The sequence below is a fragment of the Microdochium trichocladiopsis genome (assembly GCF_020744255.1).
Source record: "Microdochium trichocladiopsis strain MPI-CAGE-CH-0230 chromosome Unknown B0I36scaffold_3, whole genome shotgun sequence".
NCBI lineage: Eukaryota > Fungi > Ascomycota > Sordariomycetes > Xylariales > Microdochiaceae > Microdochium > Microdochium trichocladiopsis.
Window position 1 is genome coordinate 2,547,174 of NW_025763546.1, and position 19,135 is coordinate 2,566,308.

The following is a 19,135-nucleotide window of genomic DNA, read 5'->3' on the forward strand; positions in this document are numbered from 1 at the left end:
GCGTAACATGCCAGCTGCGTCAGGGAAGGGGACTGACTGAATTGGTATCGTAGGAGGGGACCCCACGGCCGACGGTTGTGGTGTAACCACCAGCGGTACCACCAAGGATGCTGTCTCGATCCCTGGACGGGGTGCGACGTCAAGGGCGGTTCTTCCGATCTGCCGGGATCTCGTCTGCAGGCTGCAGGTGTGCGGGCACTCCGCGCGGGCTGGATGATCGCTGGCGACGCGCAAGGGGGGGGCGACGACCTGGGAGAATGACTGTGCCGTACTGTACTGGACAGGACTGGACTGCTATTATGAGAGGAGCGGAGGGGGGTGGGTCGAAGCAAGCCGGCGCGATGGCGTTGGTGCTAAGTGGCCCTGCCCTGCCCCGGCCCTGGGAGGGAGGGACTTGTTGTGCAGCAGCAGCCCAGTACCCTGGAGTTTCGAGGAGAAAGGCCATGCCACTACCTGCCTGCCTGCCCGGTGTGGGCACCGGCCAAGCCCGCCTCTCTGCTCGCTCGGCTCTCTCTGGCTGGGCTGGGCTGGGGGTCTTGCGCCGCCGGGCAGTCGCCCCCCACACCCAGCGTGCGTTCTCGAGCGCCCACTCCCCCTTCGTGCCATGCCCATGCCGTGCCCTGCCCGCTCCTCCCCTCGACCGCAAAAAACAGACTTTGCCCATATGGACGCTTCCACGCCTTCTTCAACTGCCCTCCTTATCTCTCTCGCTCAACCCGTCCTGTCCAACCCTCACTTCCATCTTCCAGTGCGTCGTCGTCGCCTCCTCGCTCTGCAGTCGTGCCCTGGTCCTGCTCGAACCGAACCCTGTCGACCTGCCTGCGCACGCCAACCTTTGTCCGCCTGTTGCAGACTCGCCGCCCGCCTGAATCGCACCCTTGTCCGTCTCCCTGGTCGCGCACGCCTTCTGGAAGCCCACGCCACGCATTGCCACAGGTTCTTCAGTCCAAGCTCGACCTTCCTCACCTCTTGATCACCACTACTCTCGGCGTCGAAGGCTTCGCCTCAACCTCCCAATCGCCCCCGGCCTCTGCACTTGTCATACTTGAGCGTTTCCAATCGAGTGGGTGGGACACAGGGTCTATGCGGGTGGACGGCGCTCCCGTCAGTCAAGCTCGCATCGTCAGCCATCATTCGCACCTCCCCGTCTGGGACCAGCACGATCCCTCCCAGCCACTGTGACCATGGCAGCAGTTCTTTCGTCCGAAGATCTGAGCATCTTTGGCTCCTCGCCCGGCTTGCGACGGTCTCACTCCCATTCACACTTCTTGTCTCAATCTGGCGACTTCAACTCGGCTCACACACCCTCTCACATCGATGACGACTTCAGGAGTCCCTTCAGGCACCCCGTTATTGTCCCCGGCTCAAGCTCTTCGTCCGGCCCGCCATCGCCGCACGATTTTCACCCCTCAGACTCTTCGAACCCGTCGTATCCGTCCACTCCGGCCTCCAATCTTTCACTAGATGGGGGTTCTTGCGATTTTGACATGAGAGACAAGATGATGGAGGGCACTACGCTGTCCGATTTTGAGGATGCTACATTCTACGCTCATATCGAAGACCTGGAACCACCAGCAAGTCCTCATACCGGAGACTCATACACGGTGTCGCCCACAGAGCCGGATGTGTCGTCGGCAAGCACATCAAGGCCACAGTCTCCTGACCCTGTAGAGCACGCGGAAGACGACACGGCCGCCAAGCACCACCCGACCCAGCATGTTGACTACCTGTCGCACAACTGGAAGGAAGAAGATATTTGGTCTTCGTGGCGCTATATAGTGTCAAAAAGAGGCGACTATAGTAACTCCTCGCGGCTGGAGAATGCATCTTGGAGGACGTGGATGAAGTCAAAATACCGGCTCAAAACTGTGTCGCCGGAAACACTGAACTGGTATGGCTGCTACTCATCTTGTTCTGCTGACTGTTCGTTCAACTAATACGTGCTTAATTGCAGGCTGAAGGACTGTGATGTCACATGGCTGTACGGGCCGCTTCAACCCAGCAACGTGGGCTCTTTGGAGGGAAACAGCAGCCGCGGTCGCACTAGAGGCGCGCGATCTCCATCATTCGGACATAAGAAGCCTATTCTGAAAAAGCGAAGCATGTCTGAGGTTATGCTGCAAAAATCTATATCATCGTCTTCACTACTCAAGCAGGCCACTGCGGCAATCGAGGCCGAACAGAAGGGTACTCGGTGTCGTATCCCACATCGTCCTATTATCAAACGGTCTACTACGGATTACATGGCGTACCCCATGGTATCACACAGGGGCAGTCGCTCCGGCACCAGTCCCCATCCATCCACGGACAACTCTGGCATCGTATCTCCCACTGCTGAGCGCAAGCACATTCATTTTGACGAGCAAGTCAAGCAATGCATAGCGGTCGAAGTCAAGGGCGACGACGATGAGGATGAACTTGAGCCACACAGATGGGACTTTGAAGACGACAGCGAGTCTGATGACGGTGCGATCATGATGAAGTCCACTAGATCAGCAAAGAAAACAGTCATGCCGCGGCGCAGGGCTCCTGCTCCCGTCTGCGACAGCAAAACGATAGCAATGCTACCCTCGACCACGCTCAAGTACCGCATCGACTCGCCTGAGCCAACCGAGACCGCCATGAAGCACAGCGGCAGTCCAGTGCTATCCACCTCATCCTCACAAGAGACCTTGCGGCCATCAAAGCCCGCCAGTCTCTTGTACCCCTACGATGAGGAAGACGGCTTTGACATGGAGATGGGTGGACAGGCTCCAATTTCGAGTCCTGTTGACTCGGTGGCGAATTCATATCGACAGTCATCATTCCACCGGTCGTCCTCGTCCGACAGTGTCCTCGAGGCACCGAAAGGCATGAAGCGGACAGAATCTGGCATGCTGATGCCGGTCGATGAGCACGGCAACGTCCAGTCAGGCCAGGAAGGCATCATAGGGCGTGTCATTGATACCGTCAACACCGCCAAAGACATTGCGCATGTCATTTGGAATGTCGGCTGGAATCGGAGATGATAACCTGTGTGGTAATAGGAGGTGGGCCGAGCCCCTGGCGAGGCAGATCCCCGTTCCGCATCCTCACGATCTCAAGAATGACTTCACATCTCCAGCGTCGGCGGCCAATTCTGGCAAGGATGTGCAGCAAACGAAACGACTGGCTGCTTTTATGTCATGCTGAGCCGATCTCCCACTCCACCCCCGCATTCAGGGTCTCTCTCACCGCATCCAAAGTGGGGTCGTCGCCGCCACTCCATCAGACAGCCGCCATTGAGCGTTTTTTGGTCATTATCTTTTTTGCTTTTTTGCTTTTTTCTTTCTCCCTCCACAGCGGAGTTATGCGTCAATCTGCATCGCATGCTGTTGTGTTTTGGGCGTTGATTTGCTCAACTGAAACACTCTGTATCCCAAATCACACGAAAAGCAACGGGTCTGGAGCAAGGGGTCTTCGGAGGCGGCCTTGCTCTGAAACAATGGTGTTTGAATTTTCCCAATAATGATTAATTGTTGTATTGCAAACTAGATACCTGGAGTTTCTAACGGGCTTGCATTTTGGGGTATGGAAAATGGGCCACGGTCAGGGTTTGGGACAGGCTTATACATGGAACAGTCAGGTATACCTATGTACAAACTGTATATACAGGCAGTGTATACCGCCATCAACCGAGTCGTTCATTGAAACCCTCCGTACATGATGATGGTGTTCCGCAAAAGCTTGCAATGTTTCGTCGTGTCAAAGTGGTGACGGTCATACTCGGCGGCTGTGTGTCCTTCTCATTCAGGTCTGTTGTGGACATGTCAAGCCCGTCAGGCGTCAAAACCGTCGACCGACAAAACAATAGCAAGTCGTCACGACCCAAAACGGCTTTCCAAAGACCAGGAAGAGGAGGCAGCAATGGCGACAAGGAGAACTCGAGGGTGACCAACTAGTCTTTCTCTCTTCCAAGGAGAGCCTTGGGATGGCCAGTCAAATATTTGATGGAGGACATTCACTCATTGGTGGCAACATCTGACGAAAAGTCACTTGGAAACGGCGGGATTCTCATGAATTATCTCTTGCGGTGTACATACCCCAAGGGATATGTATTTTTCAATAATCTATGTGTTGTTGTGGTGGTACAATTTCTTAATCTCCATGATTGGTTTACTGCCCGATTCGTGATGTCGTCTCGCTCGCATGCATGCTGATGTTTCTTGGTGGCGATGGTGATGGTGATGATACATGTTACTTCTTGTTATACAATTTCCACGCTTCCCGTCTTCTTTCGTACACACCGCTTATGCTTAAGCGTACGCCCGTCTACTCTGCCTCGATAGTGTTGCTGGTTTATACAGGTGAGTGGGCAGTGCACCGACCGACCAAGCGCGCTCAAGAGATGGGTGCCGTCACGGGCGAGCTTGACGCCGCATCACCACCGAGGGTGGCGGCCGAGTCAGCCTCGGCGGCGAGGCTGCTGCTCTTGACGACATCGACTGCCTCGACGAGCACCTTGTTTGCATGGACATTGACGTCCTGCAGCTTGACAGTCAGCACGTCGCCCACGCGGACGTTTCCGATGCGGGTGACGCCGTTCAGGGCGTCGGCGCGCAGCACGGCGCTGCGCTCGAACCAGTCGAGCTTGCCCGAGATGGACTGCTTGCCAAGCACGTGCTCGACGGTGAGCTGGAAAGTCTCGGGCAGGGGCGCCTCGTTGAACTTCCACGCCCGCACGAGCGCGTACAGCATCCACTGGTCACCGCCGTCGCCGTTGGTCAGAGCGCGCGCCTGGCGCTCGCGCAGCCGCAGCATCGGCAGGACCCGATCGAGCTGCGCCTTCGGGAAGGGCAGGAACGTGTCGTCCTTGTTCCCTACCAGGGACTTCCCGCGGCGCTGCTCTTCGAGAAGCGCGGCCTCGATCTGCCAGTGCACGATGAGGTCAGAGTAGCGGCGCAGCGGAGAGGTGGCCTTTGTGTACATGTCCACGCCGAGGGTCCAGTGCGGGCCCGCGTTGGTCGTGAGCTCGTCGACGCCAACAAGAGAGCGCAGCTGCCGCCATTGTTGATCGCCTGGACGGATTCCCTGCTTGAGGAGTGGGTAGAACACATCTCTGGTGTACTGCGCAATGCGCTCCATGTTACGTGCGGCGTGGGGCTGCGTGCGGTATGGGATTGGGATGCCACGGTCATGGCACCATCGCGCGGCCACTTCACCAGCAAGCTTCATGACGTTCTCGACAATGTCGGTATCTGTCCTCTGTTTGTAGCCGATGCGAATCGAGGGATCTGTCTTCGGCGCCGTTGAGTCAGGTTGTTGTGTCGCTTGGAAATATGCGTCGACTTCGGCCCGAGGCTGGAATAGCGGCGTCGCGCCTCGGCTGAGCCGCCTCTCGTGCATGCGCTTCCCTAGTCTCGAGAGGAGCTTGAGGTCTTCTAGCTGAGCTGGTGTTGGCTCTTCGGTCATGGGTCTGTTTGGTGGTGGCGCCTCTTGCGATTGTGAGCCTATCGCAAGCTGACCTGTCCCCACGACCGGCTCTCCTCTAACTTCGCCAAGAGCTCGTGATACGTTCTCGCCGTTCATGTAGACCACATCTTGAAGAATACCAGGGGTAATCTTTGACTCAAGAATCTGGCCAGACTCGTCTACAAGCGCGCTGAAAGTAAGGCAAGGCCGCTTTGGGGCTAGAGAGAATTTGGCACGCCCGATCTTTTCTGGAAGCATCCGCTCGAAGTTGCCAGGCAGATAGATCGTCTGCGGCAAAAGCTCTGCATACTTTGCCACGGGTGTATCTGGCGAGATGCGGGAACCTGGATCGGCAATATGTGCATGGATCCAGAACTCATCATGCTTCTCTGTCTTCTCCACAGACACGGCATCGTCGATATCTACTGTGGTGTCGGCATCGATACAGAACGCGGTAACACCGGTCCACTTCTTCCTCAAGCCTGCAAACAAGTCCTTTTGCAGATGCATTTCGAGCGGACCTTCGGGCAGCGGACGTATATACCCGCCGTTCTTGTCGATCTCGACGTCTGGAAACCTAGTGGTGAATCGTGCGGGGATCTCCCATGGTGATATCTGGCCGACCTCCTGCAGAAAGGTCCACCCTGTCGAGCCGTTCAAGAGCTCCGTCTCTTGATATCGGTCCACTGCTCGCAGGATCGCAGAACCAAGCGCTTGCAGCCGCGAGTAATTGGGGAACTTGCGGTAGCCACACCACAACTCAATGAAATGCAAGAAGTCGCGATCTGTCCGCGACCATTTCACGGTGGGCACAAAGTTGCCATCTGAAGGACCGATCACGCCGCACGAGGTGAGGGGTCGATGCTTCCGGCTCTGGTCGATAGCTTCGCGAGCGGTGCGGGCAAAGGAGGCCAGCGAGGGCGGAGTGCCCTTTTTGCGCAGCTCGTGGGTGGCGTTGCCCGTCACGGCGGCGATCTGGATGTACTCACGAACCATTTGCTCGACTCGCTGTACGGTACGAACCTCCGACAGAGGACTGACTTCGAAAAGGTAAGACCTACGGTGGCCCGTGGCCATGAGCGGTCGGAAGAATGTCTCGCTTTGCATCAGCGCCCGGTGAACCGCGTACAGGGCGGCCGGTTCGAATGAGCCCTTCGTCTTCATTCCTGCAGGGAGCAACTTGTCCGCAATCTCGTACAGGGTCAGGTAGCGGTGCTTGTGCTGGTCACCGATGAAGGCGCTCGAGGCATCAAGCGTACCCGCGTTGTGCTGATAGATCTCTTCAGACTTTTGCACAAACTCGAGCATCTTATGCAGTAGTACAGCTCCTGTTGATCTTTGCGGGCCGTGTCCAAGATCCTGTAGAGCATTGAGAAGCTCCAGTGGCGCGTCCGAGGGCGGGAGCTCCCGGATGACAGGCTCAATCTCCTGGGGAGTGGCAAAGCCATTGACCATGAAGAGCGTCTTCACCCCCATACCATAGAACCACTTGCCGCTACTCGTATAGTAGTGTTCATAGCCGTTGAATTTGCCCAGGCAGATCGCCAAGGCTGGTCGCCGTGAACCCCCCGAGCTACAACATAATGTTTCAGCATGCAGTCATAGTTTTCCCCTCTCCTGTAAGCCCAAGGCCAGGGATAAGCATACCTCAACTCCACAAGATCGCCCGCCTGGAGCAGGGCATCGTCCGAGCGCAGGTCACTCAGCTCGTCCCCATCAAACAGCGGCTTGGTGATATCAAACTGCACTGTGGTCATGTTCTGCGGGCGGGTGTAGGTGTTTGAAGTCTCGCCCTCCGCGGCGTGGTCCGTCAGCATCGACTGCACCGCGCCTGGGTTCTCCTTCTCCCATGCACGCAGGCGCTCCCGTATCGGCGGCTTGATCTCACGATCCGGGAGGCCCGCGAGTGCTCTTGCCGCAGCGCTGCTCAGGCCGCCGGAATGCCTGACCGTAGCCATGCTCTTGAAAATCACCTGTTAACCTTCTGGGAACATGATACCTCTTCGAATGTTCACCACAGCCGACTGAGATGCAGACCGCATGCAAAGACTTACCCTCCGTGCATCAATCTGCGCCCGTATACTCTCTGCAGCGGATCCGGCTTTTTTTGTCGTCGTCGCTATCGCCCGGCTCTCTTTACCGCTGGAGGTGCGCACCGCACACCTCCAGCACACGTACGATCTCCTGGAGGCCTGCAACATCGTGTTACTTGCAGGGTCTGGTCGCGGATAATGGCCACAAGAAAAAGCCAAAAAAGATATATGTTGTAGGCGACACTTCCGAATGGTCTTGCCGTCACCACGTCGCCCACGTTTTAAGAAATTTGTATGGGGCGGCGGTTGCTAGCGGCTAGCTCTGCAGGCGCCAGCTTGACCCGCGCTCACGTGACTGGAGCTATGCTGCAGGCCGAACTTGTATCCCCCAGCTTTCACGGGCTCCAGGGCTTTCCCAAAGGCTTTCAAAGCCTCCTACAGAACTCAAAGAATCATTGGCATGCTCGATATGATGACTCTTGGTTCCCACATTCCTCAGACAATCTCAACGGCCATGGGCCAGTTCCTTGGAGCGACACAGCCTGCCAGCGTGCTAGCAACAGTAGCTCCACCACAGTGAACTTAGCAAACACTCTGGGGCAGCAGAAGAGTGTTTGACATTACAAGTGCACAAGCGACCGACGAACCACGATAGATACCAACGCGGAACGCGTTTAGACAGTGGACAGGAGACTTTTGCGGTCCCAGCGCTGGGTACGCAATAAGCAAAAACGCAGCAAGTGCGTACAGCGCTCACTGCGCAGATGCGCTGGATAGACGGAACTCGAGTCCTTCGTCGCAGACACAAAGACATGGTGTGAGAAACGTAACTGCATCCGCGACATTGGCGCTTGACATATGTCTGTATCGTGGATTGCCGAGTGTCTTGAGGTTGGCATAGATCACCAGCTTGTATGATAACCTCATCGTCTCGACCACTGCTAACGACTGCCAGCCACAAGCACCAATCGCACTGTACAGCCACAGCCTGTCAGCAATGGCCAGGCTCGCCCGGTCTGTGCAGGGCCAGGATAACAGAAAGGCAAGGAGGACCCTTTAAAATTCCTTCAGACCTTGGGGCTCCGCCCGCCGTCAAGCCACCCCATGTCATGCTGGGACTTTGAAACATATGGGTCGGCAGCCCTCCCCGGCACAAGACGGCGCAAGGGGACCCTTCGCTCGTGCGCTGTGGTGACCCATTTCGTTACGAAAAGAAGGAAACGAGCGCCACGATGGAGCGGAGAAGCCAGTTGGAACTTGTGGCTATGGCTCAGCTCCGCTTCGGAATTCAGGGTCTGTTGACAGTGACAAGTATAGAGAAACAGCCCGAACAACCTGGTCTGCTCACAGAAGGGCCGTGGCGTCGTCGTGATTCGGCACGGACGGGACCGACACGGCTTCGGCGCGAGCGTCAGGTCACTGCCGCGAAGGCAGCATTACTCTGTTCGTAACTGAACCAGTCAGTGGTCGGGAGCATCAAAGTTGTCAGTCCTGCGAGGAGAATGAGAAGTTGAGTTCCTGGCTGGCTGCCATCAGACGATACAGAAGATCTGATGAAGGTTGGGACACGATCGTAATGGGGCGATCTCCCAAGCGACAAACTCGCCTTCATAACCCCTTGCATCTATCTGATCGATGGGCGATGCAAAAACTCCATCTGGCAGCGATAGGCGCAACAAGCATCACTGATCTTCGTATGCTCGGCAGGGCAGCCCAGATTCTCATTGCCAGATCAACGGGATTAACAGTCCTCAATGCCTGGAGCAACAGGCACGATTCGCAACAAGCTCCATCACTCTCATCGGCAACGTGTTGTAGCGGAGCGGCGACATTGTTCCGTTTCCGCTGAGCTGGACCAATCACCCTGCATTCGTGTACAGGCGACGTCAACACCATCACCGTGACACACAGGATCAACTGGGGATAAGAACGTGGAGGAAAGGGGTCCAATCATGTCGGTGTGTAGCGATGAGGTCCAGAAGAGTCCAACGGCGGCGACAGGGAACGTTTTCAAGTCTGTGGAGTGCTACGGAGGACAAAAGGAGAACCTAGCGAGCTGGCAATTTCAAGCCCTGCAGCGAATCTGGACCGGCCGTGCAGATCGGCATGGGCTGGATTGGCGAAAGACGCCACGCCCGCTCGAAGCAGCGATCATGCCGTATGGAAGCGAGGCGGGCGGCAGCAGTGGTTCTCGTGTCCAGAAGGGCCTTCAAGCTGACAGAAGCTGTCGATTCGGAGCGATGCCACTCACTAACTGCATCGTCCACAGGTGATTCCGCGCAACAGGACCTGCAGTCTGACGTAAGCTGTTCAAGTGCATTATGCAAGCCTGGCACACAGTGGAGCTAATGCAGGTACCAGCAAGTGAAGGTGTGGGACGGTCAGAGTACACAAGGACTGGCGCATGGCTCGCACACACAGCGATTCGATTGCAAAATTGTAATCCATACTCGCGGAAGCTCTGGAAAGGTGGTGATCGAGGTACTCGTGCGTTCTCGGCAGCCACAGTCTGGGCTGCTGCGCAAGGTGCCCCAGCAGACAATAGATCAGATCGGCTGGCGCGTCAACCTGATCTAGGCTGAGGCACGGCTAAGAGCTCCACCGCGATTGCCAGCTCACATCTGCCGGTCTGAACACCTTTTAGCGCCGCCAGCCAGATTTAGACGGTGAGTGTGTCTTGGCGGCGGTCTTGAATTGTTTCGTTCTGTCTTGTCTTGTCTCGCTCGTCGCAGCGCGAAAGACTCGTAAACACGACGCGCTGGACGCGGAGTGCCAGACTGGCGGACCGATTCAGCTTGGTGGCTCGAGGTGAAGATTCCGTGCAAAATCCCGTATGTAGTCATTGCTCCCAAGAAGGGTGCTGGCTCACGGATCGCTGAGGAAAGTGACTTGGCCGACAACTTGGCGTGCCGGCAGGCGGTAGAACATTGTGGTACAAAGCAGAATGCCTAACCAGCCTGCCATACGTTCACCGGAGTCCGTGCACACCGCACTTTACAGTAGTGGCCACCAAGAAGACACGCGGAAGACAGAACTGACGCGAATGTCTCAAGCCGTGATCCGGGACTGGGTTTTGGTGCTCCTCGCGGGCTGAACATGGGCGTCGTCATCGCTCACCTTGAAGCGTGCCGGGACACAGTCGAGTGGCGTCGATAGGACCGTTAGTCGGCTGTCGAGAGTGGGAACGCGCTGGAGGATGCGTAACGCAGTTACCGAGGGCGGCGACCACGATTGCTTCCAACAATAGCCTGGCACGGTGCTGGCTGGCGGGACTGGGGCGAGCAATCTCGAGGGCGGCCGGCCCCTATTGCAGGTCTGGCAACACGAGCTGGCCAAGGACGAGGCAGCGGGCACTACTGAGCCTGGCCTACGTGGGGAAATTACCTGCGGGCAGCCCTCCACTTGCGGCAGCCACCACCTGCTCTCGTGCCTGGCGCTAGCAGGCCCCATGCAGCAGCCCTGCACCTCTGATTCGCCGGCCCCTTTTGCAGGACCCCAGCCCCACCCCGGCCAGCCAAACATCCAATCCGTCCAGAGCTCAAGCTCACGACGACCCGACTGACTGACAACAAACCACGACCGACTGGGCCCCGACCGCCTGCCAGACTGCCTGTCCAACAACGCAACGCGCCCACCGCCGCCCGCTCGAGCCCTCCCCACGGGTAACCCGCCCACTGTAGCGTCGTAGCGCTCTAGGTAGCACCTCGTGACCGTCGTCCGTGTCCTATCCATCCATCCTCTCGCCCACGCCTGTCCAGCTCGACTCGACCCATCGCCGGCACTCGCATACCCAGTCATCGCCCCCTTCCCGCCTGCTCCCAGTCAGGCCCCATCCTTCATTATCGTCCGTCCCCAGCCGATCCTTACCATGAACGGAGTGCCGTCAATACGTCCCCAGGCGAGGTCTATCGGGATGGCAATGGCAGCTTGCGGTGGTGGAGTCGATAATTACTGTATGAACAGCCAAGCAGACGGGCTGGGCCGGTTTCAAGGCTCACCCATGAGAAGTGCATGCTGAGCCCAGAAGATGCTCAGTCGCGAAACATGTCAAGCCGACAGCAACACATACAGGGCGAGGCGAGCACGCAATGGTGTTGCCCTTTGAACGATAATGTGCAGAGCACCAGATGCCAGACCTGTTTCGCGACCAGATGTCGGCAGGCACTAACATTATTGCGGTGCATAACGATGCCTGTGACACCACCACGAGCCGCCAGTCCTGGGCTGGTTGCCAACCAGGAAATGAGCAGCGTGCTCGCCTCTTGGCTGGATGGCTACTGGGAGATGAGCCAGGGGAGAGCGTGACCCCGGCGACTCTGTGGCCGCGGGCCACTCTGGTGCGGACCAGGGTGCTGGCCATGCAATATGGGCCAACCCTGCCACCTCGCCGCCGCCAGAGCGCGCGCATGGCCCATCTCGACTTGGCGCCAGACAGGGCCTCGCAGCAGCGCCCATGCGCCGCCGCCCCCAAGGACCATAATAAAACTATTGGGGCGTGCTCCTGCTGCCCGCTGGCCCTCTCCTCTCTCTTCTCCTCCTCCTCACGGAACGACTCCTCGTTGCTCAAGGCACCCCCGCCAGCGTTCGTCCTTCGTTTCTGCACAACCTCACCTACCGCTTCACTCTTTTAGCGGGCATTCGTTTCTCCTGTTGCACGAGCACAGCATCGCCTAATATCTAAAGTTCATCATGAAGTCGACCTTTGCCGCCGCCGCGGCCCTCGTCGGTGGTGTCAGCGCCGCTGCCCACGGCCACGGCCACGCCGCCTTCCACGGCCACGCCGCCTTCCACGGCATCGAGAAGCGCATCGCGGCCGACAACGGCACCTGCGGCTGCACCACCATCTACACCACCTACCACGGCAAGCCCACCACCATCTGGCCCTCGGCTCCCCCAGCCCCGACCACGACCTACACCCCGGCCACCGTCCCGACCCCGATCGTGCACTCGTGCCCGACCACCGGTGTCTACACCTTCCCGGCCGAGATCGTCACCCTCACCGAGACCACCACCATCTGCGTGTCTGCCACCGCCATGACCACGGCCACCGTCCCCTGCACCACCTACGCCCCGGGTACTTACACTGCCCCCGCTGTCATCACGACCGTCACGGACACCAAGACTGTCGTCACCTGCCCCTTCGACATCCCGACCAGCACCCCGGCTCCTCCTCCGCCTGCTCCCACCTACGGCGCCGTCCAGTACGAGGCTCCTCCCCCTCCTCCTCCGGCCGAGACCTACGTCGCTGCTCCTCCTCCTCCGCCTGCCACCTATGCCCCGGCCCCCCCGCCCGTGGCTTCCCCGCCGTCCAACGGCCCCGGCTACACTCCCAAGCCCCCGACTGGCGGTCTCGGCGGTAACACTGCTGGCAAGCCCTGGGCTATCACCTTCACCCCTTACCTTCCTTCGGGCGGTGGCTGCATGACCCGCGAGCAGGTTGACGCCAGTATCGCTGCCATTGCCGGCTCTGGCATCACCACCATCCGCACCTACTCCACCGACTGCGACACCCTCTCCTTCGTTGGTGACGCTTGCAAGAAGCACGGTGTCAAGATGATCATTGGTGTCTTTGTTGACAAGCCCGGCTGCCAGGCCGACCACCCCTCCATCTCTGAGCAGATCGATGCCATTGCCGCCTGGGCTCAGTGGGACATTGTTCCTCTTGCCGTCCTCGGTAACGAGGCCATCATCAACGGCTTCTGCACTCCTGCCCAGATCGCTACCCTGATCCAGACCGCCAAGAGCAAGTGGCCCGGCTACAAGGGTCCTTACACCACCGCCGAGACCGTCAACATCTGGCAGCAGAACGACGCCAAGGCTGCCCTCTGCGGTGCCGTCGACGTCGTTGGTGCTAACGCCTGGGCTTTCTTCAACCTCGCCACCAGTGCTGCCAATGCCGGCAAGTTCGTCAAGGGCCAGCTCGACATCATCAGCAGCGTCTGCCCTGGCAAGAGCGGTTACGTCCTCGAGACCGGCTGGCCCTCGGCTGGTAACGCCATGGGTGCTGCCGTCCCCGGCCCCTCTGAGCAGGCTGCTGCCATCAAGTCCATCATCCAGGAGTGCGGTGACAAGGTTGTTGTCCTCTCTCCTTTCAACGACAGCTGGAAGGATGGCTCCACTGCCTGCGCCTGTGAGCAGCACTTCGGTGTCAGCAGTATCATCAACATCGCTGGCCTTCCCTTCTAAAGAGCGAAAGCATGAGATGCTGATGCTGAGGGGGTAAGCCGTCCATGGCTCTCCCAGAGGCACCAGTCCGATGCCCAAATGTACATGACCGAGTTTCTTTGTTGGATTAGCCTGCTTGAATATAATTTTGGACCAGGACAAATGAGGTCATACATACACAAACCAGACATTGCTTTTTCTCGACGATCCAGTGGTCCGTCGTCTTGGGGAGGTGGTCGACAATCCAAACACGCAAAGCCACGCTTTTTTAGAGATCTTTAAAGGATAAAGGTGCCGACGTTCCACACGCTTGACAAGTCTTCTCTCTCTGTCCCTGTCCTATCCTTCTCTCTCTCTAGCACGCCCTCGCACGAGAGAGCCTAGTCGGGCCAGCAAAGCGGCGGGGCTCTGCAACCATAGCATCATCAAATCCGAAGTTGTCTTTTTTTGCTTCAGCTTTTTTTATTATCCATCTGGTACCTCGTGGTGTTGTTGTTGTGTTTTGTCCCCATCACGTCTTTACTGGCTGGGGGTGTGAGCCCACGCTGTCTCTCGCTTTGGCACACAACTCAAAACTCGTATACACTTTCGCGTATATACACACGTACACATACACAACACGTAGACACAGGTGTCTGGCTGTCACTACTACTGTTCCCGACCAATGGTAGACCCTTTTCTCTTCTGCATTACTGTAAATGATCCTGTTGTGCGTGTTCCCAGCCGCGTGCCGTTGTTGTCGTCTCGTCCTGTGTGGTCTGTGGCCTCGTCATGCATGCTGGGTGCGGAGGAGAGGAAAGATGATGTGAAAACAAGAAGACACTTCCCCTTTTCCTCTTTCCTGCCCTCCCCTTGCGAATCGTCGCCGACCCGTGGTGTAGTGACAGATTCGCATGTAAATCAGTAACTAGCTCGTACAAACTACCCACGCTGAATGATGATGGTCCTTGTGCTTCCGCACATCTATGAGTTACGTAGATGTGTCTGTTCCCCCCCCCCCCCCCCCCACACACACACAGCGCGCTTCGCCATTTACAAGTTGTCGGGCAAACACTCCCGCTTTGTCTATTGTAAGCTGGCTGGTTGCGGAATCGTGTACGGCAGACACAAGCAGCGGCTCATTTCCCAGCCTTTTCCCACATCACATACAGAAACCCCGCCCAGTCTCGATTGTCGTAATAACCGACAGCCGTAGTATCACGGTCAGGGGATTTAATAGTGTGTCAATTGATGCTTGTGCGCGCGTGCGGGTATATCATACTATACTACAAACAAGGTAAATATGACGGCTACATCAGACATTCCGTTCCATGCTCATTCTCTCATCCAACTCGTGAGACAATTGCCAGCGTGGCCAGTGACACCAATTGCATGCGGTTGTGCTCGAGGTATCCACGAGTAAAAGAAAACAATATCTACGCTATAAAGTATGTGAATGCGGTCAGCATTGTGCCACCGTATCGGCCGTATCGGCCCGTATCGGTCGTGGTGCAGGCTGCCCGCCTGCCACAATGATCCGCTCAAAACGGCATCAAATCTCCGTATGCAAGAAATGCTTGCCGGCGATGCTCTGTAGGAGTCTTCGCCATGCCGAGCCCCTCTAGTTCTGCTTCTGACAGCCAGTCGCTGCTGCGCGAAATCAGCGATGAATATACACCATCGTGTCGCTCAGTCGGATACAGAAAAGAGTCGCCAGCCCCGTGGTCGCAGCGGCTCAGTTGCAGGAGGCCGCCCCTGTAATAGTCACAGCATAAAGCTAGGAGTTCTGAGCCTCCGTTGGTGAAAGAGATGCCGCCAATCTCTCCGAAAACATCAAAGGTCTGCTTGGTCTGGAACGTGCCGGCATCGATAATGTTGAGATAGTCGGCTTCTTCGGCCGCTGCCAAGATACGCCGGCCAGATCCGAGTGGCGAGAAGCGCAGGCTCCGCGCACCAGACAGCTCAGTTGGAATGATCGCCACGGGCCGGTCCCAATACCGCGCATCCCATATCCGGACCGTGCGGTCTTGGTTCCCTGTGGCGACTGTCCATCCATCTGGCGCCCAGTCGCAAGCAAATCCAAAATCACTATGGCCCACCAACGTCTTCAGGATGCGGCCACTATCGGCGTCGGTGATGAAGACATCCTGATGGTCGCCAACCATCACACGCAGCCTGCTGTCAGGGCTTAGGGCTGAGCAGTTGATTATACATTCGTACATTGATTCCGACAGATGCTGATTTGTTCCCAGGTCAACAACGCGGAAACCATAGTCGTTCGAGGCAAAAGCCGCGAGCGGAGCGTGTGACCGCCGAGCCTCGTGTATTTGAACGTGATTCGTGATACCGCTGGGATGGTCGGTCAAGCGTCCTTTTGTGGGTGTTGCATCTTCAGTGTTGAGGGATCGGTATCTGAAGTCGCCAAAGAAACCGCCTGCGATGAGGACATCCTGGGAGGCTGTCAAGGTCGATGTTTGAGCATCGCTGTCACTCTCGAATGTCATGGCGGCCTTTGTACTGCCGTCGTTCGGATTGATCTCGCGCACCGCCTTCAAGCTCGGATAAAAGGCTCGCGACCGAGACGAGCAGCCCAGGATGTTGCGTAGCTGAAAGTGCAGAAGGCGGACATCACGTTTGATGCTCATCCCTTGAAACCTGTAAAAGTTGCAATCCGGCCGCAGATGCGGTAATGGCTACCAAGGCAAGAAACAACAGGTGAGCCGACATGGCCCGAGACATGCAGACAATACTCGTTGGTGTGGGTACTCACTATTTGACCGTCAGAACCTTCCCGGTTGACATAATTGATGTAGGTAACCTTGCGCCGCTGGCGTGCGGCAGTCCTAGTGACTTTGAGGCTCGGCCAGTTTATCCCCTGGAAATCGCATTCATCACCTGCGAGGTCCTCGAGCCGGATTCTGCGCGCGTCTTCCTGAGCCAGCTTCAGAATCGCGCGCCTGGCCTGATATCGTGAAACATCGTGATAGACATCCTCTTGCCGAACACAAAGCCAATGGCGTAAGAAGTTGACCACGTCCAGATTTTCTGGCCCGAGAGAGACGGCGTTCGGAGGGCTGATGGCCATCGGATGTGACTGCATCAGCTCGTCGAAATCATCGTGCTCGTCTTGGATCTGCATCATCTGCTGCGTCATGGGCATGCCCACGAGATGGCCGTGGTCTGGAGGGAATGGCGGAGGATCGGGAAGCGGCGGCAGCTGCAAGTGTGGCGGAATATTTGTAGGTATAGTAAGAGGCAACTGCAAGGCGCTCGGTTGTGTCTGCGGCTCGACATCGTCTAGTCCTTCGTCGTCGGACGACAGCTGGGATAGCTCTCCGAAGGCGTATGAGTCGTCCATGGTGGAGTCTACCTGGGCGGAGCCAGCTGAAGAAAGGAACGCGCCACTGCCTTGATGCAGGTCATAGTCATCATCGCTGTCGTCTGGGCTGTGGTCGTCGGCCTTGTCCTCTTCGAACTCGGCCATCTGTGCGGTGGGATTCAGACACTGTAGGAGCCAGTCCGGGGAAGCATCCGGCGCTGCCACATCCGCGCCGTGTTTATAGAGGTTCTGGGTCGTGTGCGGGGATGGGCCGAGTGGGCCAGAGGGCGCTCCGCCGTGCAGCCCTATGGAAGCATGACTGGATGCAGTGTATTGGCTGTGGTTCTGGGCGATGCCGCGGCCGCTGTCGCTGGCGCCGTCGGCCTGGACAGTGTTGAGGTGGAAGAGGGCAGAATTGTTGTTGTTGTGGTGGTGGTGATGGAGGTGATGGCCGTGGTTGGATGGAGGGTGGTGGTGGTGGCGCCAGGCGGAGGCTGCGAGGGCCGGGTGCAGAGAGAGGTGGTGGTCCGTTGATGCGCTTGTGCTGGGCGAGCTTGTTGGTGGTTGTGGCCGGCCAGTTGTGCTGAGAACGACCTGGCCAGGCTGCATGTCTTCGCGGCTACGGCTTCGGGGCAGATCGAGTCAGGCACAAGCAGGATGGTGGTCCGGTGGAGCAGGCTCGATACCTAGGCGCCTTGGACAGCACCGGGTCGTCTGCTGCAGCCGTCAATGATGATGATGCCTCACGGCGACGCAGCTTCCAAGCTGTGGCTACTTAAAATACGTACGATAACGCACTTACTCCCCTTTGCTGATCTTGCGACTGGCGACGGCCTGGCATGTGCAGTGGCATGGGCAGACACAGACACGCCCGACAGGGTGGGAGCCGGAAACAAAACCCCAGTTTCTGCCCGCTAGGGGTCAGGAGAGCCGGACTCGCGCGGCAGCCTGATGACTGATGGTGGTGATGATGATGAGATATCTATCCGGTGGCTTGCTTGCTTGCTTGGGCTGCTGCGTGCCTCAGACACGGCGGGACGGCACAGAGAAGCAGCGAGAGAGACGAGCGGCAGCCAGACGCGGACACAAGCCAAGCGGCGGGGCGGCAAGAGTGATTGTTGAATGGCACGTGAGACTGGTTGGTCTCGAGCTGGGGGGGATGAGTCTGACTTGATATTACAAAAACGAGTCACGGTTGTGTGCTATTAGGACAGAGCAAACATGCTGGGCACGGGGACTGCTCTCTCGTTGGTTCTCGCAGGCCGACTTGTCACCAGCCGACTTGGCTGGGTGTCGCATGGGATTATTAGCAGGATTGGGCAAGCACAGCGTGACGAAGGCGGATGCAAGGATGATGCCTGCAGGACGGGGGCAGGCACGGCGGCCAACCCAACGATGGATGGAGGACTGGGGTCTCTGCTCCCACGGCAAGAGGCAGGAACCAGAGCATCACAAGACGGCACAGGACAGACAGACAGACAGACAGACATACCGGCGAGATGAGACGAGACACGGGTGTTTCCAGGTTCGGCCGTGGCGGCGCCCCGTGCCAGGAGCCATTGTCAGTAATTAACAGGGAGGGACTTTGCTCACCAGAGGCACAGCAGAGGACACCTTAATTCCACCACTCTTGGATGGGACTGACTCCGGGGAGCCGGGCGTGCTCAACGGCTCCGAGGAGGGGATTGCTGCCGTGTAGGAGCGGCGAGGGCAAATACATAGTCACAATGACGGCAATAGCCAGCAACGCCCAAACTCTAAACATTCATGCCCGACGCATCGAATCCGTGGCAGCCACATGCCGCCGCCCGTCCGTCCTCGCGGGATCGATCACAAAACCGCTACGGCCGCACCCAACGGATCGTGCAGGAACCGTGCCCGCCGCCCCCGTCCCCAGCCAGCCTACCATGACCCCTGGCCTCGCTCCGTGACAGCAAAAGCCTTGGGCCCCCGCCCGTCCCGTGTGCGGCACTTGCCGTCGTCGCCTCCGCCATATCGATCGCCGTCTCCCGTCTTCATTCTTCCCACCGGGTATCCGGGACCGCCGAGACCATCCTTTCTCAGCTCTGGCTGGTGGCAACGACCGTTTTTCTTGGGGGCAGCTGCCACGTTTGGGGGCCGACACTAGTGAAGACCGTCATGGCGGTTCGTCCCCTCGAGAGGCTGGCTGCCCTTCGGTCCTGGCGCCGCACAGATGTTCTCGGGGTGG

The 19,135-nt window shown here is 57.8% G+C and overlaps 5 protein-coding genes across 5 annotated transcripts; 2 read left to right on the forward strand and 3 right to left on the reverse strand.

Annotated features, from left to right (window-relative positions):
* Positions 1-1,184: 1,184 nt before the first annotated feature.
* On the forward strand, positions 1,185-3,008 carry B0I36DRAFT_360742 (uncharacterized protein; the record flags this gene model as incomplete). The annotated part of the gene is made up of 2 exons (XM_046158369.1): positions 1,185-1,891; positions 1,955-3,008. 2 exons carry the CDS (start codon positions 1,185-1,187, stop codon positions 3,006-3,008), a joined length of 1,761 nt encoding a protein of 586 aa, XP_046015450.1.
* A 1,351-nt stretch (positions 3,009-4,359) lies between these two features.
* B0I36DRAFT_347154 (uncharacterized protein) lies at positions 4,360-7,388 on the reverse strand (the record flags this gene model as incomplete). Its single annotated transcript, XM_046156537.1, has 2 exons — positions 4,360-7,003; positions 7,078-7,388. The coding sequence occupies 2 exons, from the start codon at positions 7,386-7,388 to the stop codon at positions 4,360-4,362; spliced, it is 2,955 nt and encodes a 984-aa protein (XP_046015451.1).
* Positions 7,389-12,152: 4,764 nt separating this feature from the next.
* On the forward strand, positions 12,153-13,649 carry B0I36DRAFT_360744 (glycoside hydrolase superfamily; the record flags this gene model as incomplete). The annotated part of the gene is made up of 1 exon (XM_046158370.1): positions 12,153-13,649. The coding sequence occupies one exon, from the start codon at positions 12,153-12,155 to the stop codon at positions 13,647-13,649; it is 1,497 nt and encodes a 498-aa protein (XP_046015452.1).
* A 1,182-nt stretch (positions 13,650-14,831) lies between these two features.
* On the reverse strand, positions 14,832-17,490 carry B0I36DRAFT_318178 (WD40-repeat-containing domain protein). The gene is made up of 2 exons (XM_046153255.1): positions 16,378-17,490; positions 14,832-16,300 (listed from the first exon to the last, which is right to left on the reverse strand). The coding sequence occupies exons 1-2, from the start codon at positions 17,089-17,091 to the stop codon at positions 15,149-15,151; spliced, it is 1,866 nt and encodes a 621-aa protein (XP_046015453.1). The 5' UTR covers positions 17,092-17,490; the 3' UTR covers positions 14,832-15,148.
* A 161-nt stretch (positions 17,491-17,651) lies between these two features.
* Positions 17,652-18,520, reverse strand: B0I36DRAFT_318179 (uncharacterized protein). The gene has a single exon (XM_046153256.1). It carries the CDS (start codon positions 18,414-18,416, stop codon positions 18,132-18,134), a length of 285 nt encoding a protein of 94 aa, XP_046015454.1. The 5' UTR covers positions 18,417-18,520; the 3' UTR covers positions 17,652-18,131.
* Between the last annotated feature and the right edge of the window lie 615 nt (positions 18,521-19,135).

What these genes read in the sequence shown, in the direction of transcription:
- B0I36DRAFT_318178 (XM_046153255.1), bottom strand. Translation starts at nt 17,091, where the DNA reads ATGGCCGAGTTCGAAGAGGACAAGGCCGACGACCACAGCCCAGACGAC. An exon ending in AAGGTTCTGACGGTCAAATA is followed by an intron (nt 16,301 to 16,377) that starts GTGAGTACCCAC and finishes TTGCCTTGGTAG; the next exon opens with CCATTACCGCATCTGCGGCC.
- B0I36DRAFT_318179 (XM_046153256.1), bottom strand. Translation starts at nt 18,416, where the DNA reads ATGTCTGTCTGTCTGTCTGTCTGTCCTGTGCCGTCTTGTGATGCTCTG.